The 7,224-nt window shown below is 39.1% G+C and overlaps 1 protein-coding gene across 2 annotated transcripts in view; it reads right to left on the bottom strand.

Annotated features, from left to right (window-relative positions):
- Ankrd26 (ankyrin repeat domain 26) overlaps positions 1-7,224 on the bottom strand; it is a 47,389-nt gene that overhangs the window by 20,019 nt on the left and 20,146 nt on the right. For both annotated transcript variants that reach the window (XM_021214935.2, XM_021214936.1), the window contains exons 2-3: positions 1,400-1,503; positions 555-714 (exon numbers count right to left, since the gene is read on the bottom strand). In XM_021214935.2, coding sequence (XP_021070594.1) covers positions 555-714; positions 1,400-1,431 — 192 coding nt within the window. In that variant the 5' untranslated portion in view covers positions 1,432-1,503. The remainder of the gene's footprint in view (positions 1-554; positions 715-1,399; positions 1,504-7,224) is intronic.

Below are 7,224 nucleotides of genomic sequence, written 5' to 3'. Positions count from 1 at the left end.
CTTTACTTCTGAGGGTCGGGGTCGACTCCTCTGTCTCCTGCGTGAGATACGAGTCGGCCCGAGGCCTCGTAAATAAAGTACCTCATGTAATTTACAGCAAGGTGTGTATAAGGTGTATTTCGAGAATTTTCTGGGGACCCAAGAGAGTTCCGGACCAGAGGGAGTTCCTCCTTTCGGGGTCTTACAGTTGCTCTCGGTTCACCTTTCATGCCAGAAAATCTGTGCTGAATATCCACTATACACCAAGATTTACAACAAATGGAAGTCAAAAACTTATTCATTAATGTCATCATTTACTTTTAGCATGAGATGACATTTTGTTTTAAGTTTAAATAAAAGTCACACATCACACAATGCTCTGGCCCACCATGATCCACATGCCTGCTGGACATAGTGCTGTGGGGTTTGTGTGAGCACAGGACTGTGATGTGTTCCATTAGTAAAATTGCCAAACATCACATTCTCAGGTTGAATCCCTGTCTCTGTGCAAAACACAACTGTTATATTGATCAAATAAAGTCAGAAATACTAGATTTTACAAAAGGCTAATTCACCTCATTCCAAGTTTTTGCCTCAGTTTCTATCCATGGACAGATTCCAGTGTGTGTCACATCCACCTTCTGAGGAGATCTCTGTCTCTGTGTTCTCAAGCTTTCCATGTTTCCAAAAGGCAACTGTTCATTTATCATAGTCTTCTCCTCTTGTGGGGCAAATCTGCAGTTAAAGATGCTTTTATTTAAATTATTCATGATTATTATTATTCATGTTAATTGCTATCCAGTTAAATGTTGTTCTTCATTTCTCACTTTGAACTTTTCCAAAGTACTTACACTCAAATGGTCACAATGAAAGCATTTTGACACTAACAAAATATCTCTTCTCTCTTATTCCACTTAACATTATGGTTTTCCCAGGAAAGTGACAACTTGAAAGTTCTTTTCTAGATGTTTCCTCAATTGGACCAGATAATTTGGAATTAAATAATTTGGAAAAAGTTATTATTAGTTAGTCATTGTGTCGTATGCCTTTAATTCCACTCAGGAGGCAGAGCCTAGCAGATCTCTGTTAGTTCAAGGCCAGTCTGGTCTACATAGTGAGTTCTAGGATAGCCAGGAATATGTAAAGAAATCTTGTCTCAAAAAAAAGTTACTGTTCATAGGATTACAGACTAGTGCATAAAAATATAAACTAACTTATAAGTTCTAGAAATGAAATTCTATTCGCACAAAAGGTGGTCCTGTTGACTACCTTGAGATATCTTTCAAGTGCCATGCATTTATATATTACTAACTGTAAGAGTGGGCTACCAAGTCTATTGTCTGTCACCTCATAATTTTTTTATCATTTAAAATTCCATTATTTATTTATTTTATTTTTCTCCATTTATTTATTTATTCACTTTACATCACTTTGAGATAGAGCTTCATACATTGTTTTAGACAGGATTTCAATCTTTAGCTCTTACTGACTTGGGCTGATGACTCTGCCTCTGTTTCTCAAGTGCTTAAAATACAATGTCATCATTCATATCTAGATGTATCACATTTTCAACTCCATTTTTATAACATTTTCAAGTTATCTTCTGGGTTATTATATATTTTATAAATATTTTTATAAACTTCAAGACCCAGCTATAACACTCCTGGACATACACTATACCCAAAAGATGATACTCCACAATTGCACAAGGACCTTGCTGTATTATGTTCATAGCAGCTTTATTTGTAATAGCCAGAAACTGGAAACCACCTCAACTAAAGAATGAATAAAGAAAATGTGGTTCATTTACACAGTGGAATACTACTCAGCTATTTAAAACAAGGACATCATAAAATGTGCAGACAAATGGGTGGAACTAGAAAATATTTCCCTGAGTGAGGTAACCCAGATCCAAAAGGACACACATAGTATGTATTCACTTATAAGTGGACATTAGCCATAAAGTACAGCAAACCCAGGCTACATTCTACAGACCCACAGAAGCTAAATAACAAGGAAGGCCAAAGAAAGGATGTTTAGATCTCACTCAGAAGGGGAAAAAAATAGTCATCAGAGGTGGGTGGAGGGGATTGGGTGGGAGAGGGTATGGGAAGGGAACATAAGGGATCAGATGTGGGGAGAGCTGGGGAGAGAGGGGTGGAGAGTGAATTGAAATTGGCAGCTGGCAGTGGAAGAGCATCCCTAGGATGTGCCAAAAACATGGGATCCAGGAGGCTCCAGGAGGTTTTTGAGAGTGACTGTGGCCCAGCATCCTAGCAGTGGTGGATGTGGATCCTGAAGTGACCTCCTCCTGTAGCCAGGCAGGACCCCCAGAGGAGGAATAACTATACAACCCACCCACAAAACCTTTTTTTAAAAGATATTTTCTTTATTTACATTTCCAATGTTATCTCCTTTTCAAAATTCCCGTCCGAAAATCCCCTACCCCCTACCCCCTACCCCTGCTCCCCAACCCACCCACTCCAATTCCTGGTCCTGGCATTCCCCTATACTGGGGCATAAAGTCTTCACAGGACCAAGGGTTTCTCCTCCCATTGATGACCAACTAGACCATCCTCTGCTACATATATAGCTAGAGCCACAAGATCCACCATATTTTCTTTTGGTGGTTCACAAAACCTTTAACCCAAAATTTGTCCTGTCTACAAGAAGTTCAGGGTCGAAGATGGAACAGAGACTGGGGAAATGGTCAACCAATGACCATCCCAACTTGAGATCCAAGGCAAGAACATATCCCTGGAACCATTAATAATACTCTTTATGCTTGCAGACAGGAGTCTAGCATAACTGTTGTCAAAGAGGCTCCACCCAGTAGATGATGAAAACAGATGCAGAAACCCAGAGTCAAGAATTAAACAGAGCCCAAGGAGTCTTGTGGAAGAGTTGGGTGAAGTATTGAGGGTCCTGGAAGGGATAGGAACTCCACAGGAAGACGAACAGTCAACTAACCTGGACCCTTGGGGGCTCCCAAAGACTGAACCACCAACTGAAGAGCAGACATGGGCTGGACCTAGTGCTCCCACACATATGTAGCAAATGTCCAGCTTGATCTTCATGCAAGTCCCCCAATAACGGAAGCAGGGGTGGCAGTTGTGCTGAGTGTTCCCTGACTCTGTTCCCTAATTGTAGATCCTGTTCCTGTAACTGGGCTGCATTGTCTGGCTTCTGTGGTAGGAGGTGTGTCCAGTCTTGCGGTGACTTGATGTCCCAGCATGGGTTGGTACCCAGGAAAGCCTCCCCATGCTCAGAGGAGAAGGGGAAGTGGTATAGAGGGGGAGGTTGTGAGGGGAGACAGGGTGCAATGGGGATGTAAAGTGAATAAATAAATGGAAATTGATTTCTTTATTTGTATTAAGATTTTTGAGACAGGATCTCACTATGTTGTCTTGATTGACCTATATGTAGACCAGGCTTGCCTTGGACTTACAGAGAGCTACCTACCTCTCTGCCTCATGAGTGCTGGGATAAAAGGCATGTGCCAACAAACCTAGATCAAACACATTCTTTAATTTCCTTAAATATTTAGGTTTTTGCTGAAGACCTATTTCAAAGTAAATAAAAGTCTAGAAACTTATAGAAATGATATACCGTCATACCACAACACATTAAAAACTATATAAACCTATATTCAGAATTATGCTAATGAGAAATTTGAGCCATTTTCTCTCAATCTAGGACTAGACAAGTATGCACCTTCTCTCTACTCTTATTAAATATAGTCCTCAAGCTCTAACTGGAGCAGTGCAATGAGAGAAAACTTCAATGGGTTAGAAGTCAGAAAGGAAGAGAATAAACTATCCCTGCTTCCAAATTATGGGATCCTATACTTAGAGAGTCCTAATTTCTAAAACACACTGAATCCAATAAATATCTTCATTAAAATAGTAGACTATAAAATCAGTAACAGTTATACACACCAAAAACAAACTAAGGAAGAAATCAGAAAAAAATATACCATTCACAATGTCCTCCAAACAAGCTACAATAAGGACGGTCCTGACAACATGTGGCAACTGGTGCAGTAGAAGTGTGGTTAGCCTGGCCTAGCTGCCATGAAAGGCGTGCGTCATAGGTTTTTAGGCTAGAGTCATGGCTCCTGGGGCACTATGTGCCTTTCAGTTCCTGAGAAACCAAGGTACTCCCTCAGGCAGTGAAAGGTTCAGTCTGCTCTGTGTTTTTCTGTATGTTCCCTTAGAAGTCAAAGAAGTATGGAAGCTTGGCAGGACAATTGGTCTTAGACATTAATCTATGTACCCAATATAGCTTTCAAATATCATTGTATCCTGGCAACTACAACTGTATTGATTCTGGCAATCACCACTATATTCTGTTTCTGATAAGGGTATAAAAAGTCTAATTGTCCTCAATAAAACTGTCACAGCCTCAGTCTTACTGTAGCTCCTCCAACCCAAACCTGGTTTAATTCATCCACTGGCCATATTAGGTAACCTTGGCCCAGTAAGTAGGTAAGTATGGTTGCTTATAGAGGCACAAATATCATGGGAGTAGCCAATCTCTTTTTGATTGAATTGAAAGACCATGCCACAAGATGGACCCCATACAACAGCACCATTATCAGGCCAAGAGCTGTCTAGACACGTCATAGCTTCTGGGGAGAACCTACCACTATTATGCTGCTAAATTGACATAGTGTTAAATTGTCTCTTGATGATTTATCTTTATATACATACATCAGTGAGTCTCTCACCCCTCATCTGAGAAGTCTTAAGTCATTTGGGGGTGAACTCAGTTGTGATGGTTTGTATATGCTTGGCTCAGGGTCTGGTACTATTTGGAGGTGTGGGCTTGTTGGAGAAAGTATGTCATTGTGGATGTGGGCTTTAAGACCCTCATCCTAGGTGCCTGAAAGTCAGTCTTCTTCTAGCAGTCTTCAGATGAAGGCTGTACTATGCCTGACTGAATGTTGCCATGTTCCTGCCTTGATGATAATGGATTGAATCTCTGAACTTGTAAGCCAGTCCCAATTAAATGTTGTCCTTATGAGAATTGCTTTGGTTGTGGTGTCTGATCACAGCAGTATAACAGACATTACCCCAGTGTTCTTCAAATAAAACAATGTAAAGCAAAGGTTAATTTAAGAGAAAAATGTGTATAAAAGCTGTGCATACTTCCTGTAGTATTGTAAAAGGGACAAGCACAGGTGGAAAATACCACAAAATGGTGAAATATTTCACCATCAATGAAAATAGTCAAAAGTCTGTGCTGATAAAACATGCAATTCTCATATAACAGCCATGTAGCCAATGTCACATGACTAGATGATGCCAGATTTATTTATATATATATATATATATATATATATATATATATATATATATATGTATTAGATAGCAGTTCAAGGGAGTATTAATACTTGTATTACACAAACCTTACTTAGCTCAGACCGAAAACTTGCTTCTATTCCTAGTTCGTTAGCTATGTTACTATTTAGTACTGTACCATAATGATTTTCACTACATGAAGCCACTTCTCTTCTATCGATTAAGTATTTCTGTATTGGGTGATTGTTACCACTCTGGAATAACACATAATTCTTCTAAAATATTAACTACTGTACCTACCCTACTTATCAACTTCATGTGTATTTGCTTGTTTATTTTGAAATGAAAATCTACCACCATTTGTCTGAGTTCCTGTGTTTCAAGTAAAAGTGTGAAGCTTTCTTGGGAAAGAAAGAGAAATAGTCTATATGGTATTTAGAAGAGAAAGGCTTCCATATTCTCCTATAATTGAATAATTAATCACCAGTTGGTGGAGCTATTGATGGGCCTACATCTGCGGCCAGGAGGTGGGGTTGATCCTCAGCCCGCTGTGCATTTGTATTGCCAGGAGAGAGCTGATCTCCCAGGAGTACCAACACAGGCTTACAGACTCACATGAGGAACAAGCTCCAGTCAGAGACAGCTAGAACATCTAACAGTGGAGATTACCAGATGGTGAAAGGCAAACGTAAGACGTCTTTTACCAACAGAAACCAAGACCACTTGGCCTCATCAGAACCCAGTACTCCCACCACAGTAAGTCCTAGATACCCCAACACACCGGAAAAACAAGATTCAGATTTAAAATCATATCTCATGATGCTGGTAGAGGATTTTTAAGAAGGACATTAATAACTTCTTTAAAGAAATACAGGAGAACACAGCTAAACAGGTACAAGTTCTTAAAAAGGAAACACAAAAACCCTTAAAGAGTTACAAGAAAACACAACAAAACAGGTAAAGGAATTGAACAAAACCATCCAGGATCTAAAAATGAAAGTAGAAACAATAAACAAATCACAAAGGGAGACAACTCTGGAGATACAAATCCTAGGAAAGAAATCAGGAACCATAGATGCAAGTATCACCAACAGAATATAAGAAATGAAAGACAGAATCTTAGGTACAGAAGATTCCATAGAAAACATGGACACAACAATCAAAGAAAATGCAAAATGCAAAAAGATCCTAAATCAAAACTTCCAGGAAATCCAGGACACAACAAGAAGACCAAACCTACAAATAATAGGAATAGATGAGAATGAAGATTATCAACTTAAAGGGCCAGTAAATATCTTCAACAAAATTATCGAAGAAAATGTCCTTAATTCAAAGAAAGAGATGCCCATGAACATGCAAGAAGCCTACAGAACTCCAAATAGACTGGAACAGAAAAGAAATTCCTCCCAACACATAATAATCAGAACAACAACTGCACTAAACAAAGATAGATTAAAGGTAGTAAGGGGAAAAGGTTAAGTAACATACAAAGGCAGACCGATTAGAATTAAACCAGACTCCTCAACAGACATATAAAAAGGACTCAAAATTTTGCTGCATACAGGAAACCCATTTCAGGGAAAAAGACAGACAAAAAACACAAGGAGGGGCACTTCATACTCATCAAAGGAAAATCTACCAAGATGAATTCTCAATTCTGAACATCTATGCTCCAAATGCAAGGGCATTCACATTCATTAAAGAAACTATAGTAAAGCACTAAGCACGCATTGCACCTGAAACAGTAATAGTGGGAGACTTCAACACCCCACTCTCAGCAATGGACAGATAATTGAAACACAAACTAAACAGAGACACAGTGAAACTAACAGAAGTTATGAACCAAATGGATTTAACAGATATCTACAGAACATTTTATCCTAAAACAAAAGGATATATCTTCTTCTCAGCACCTCATGGTACCTCCTCCAAAATAGACCAT

Source organism: Mus pahari, chromosome 15 (genome assembly GCF_900095145.1).
Source record: "Mus pahari chromosome 15, PAHARI_EIJ_v1.1, whole genome shotgun sequence".
In the NCBI taxonomy this organism is placed as follows: domain Eukaryota; kingdom Metazoa; phylum Chordata; class Mammalia; order Rodentia; family Muridae; genus Mus; species Mus pahari.
The sequence above is the reverse complement of the archived record's forward strand: the minus strand, read 5'-3'. Positions and strand labels throughout refer to the sequence as shown.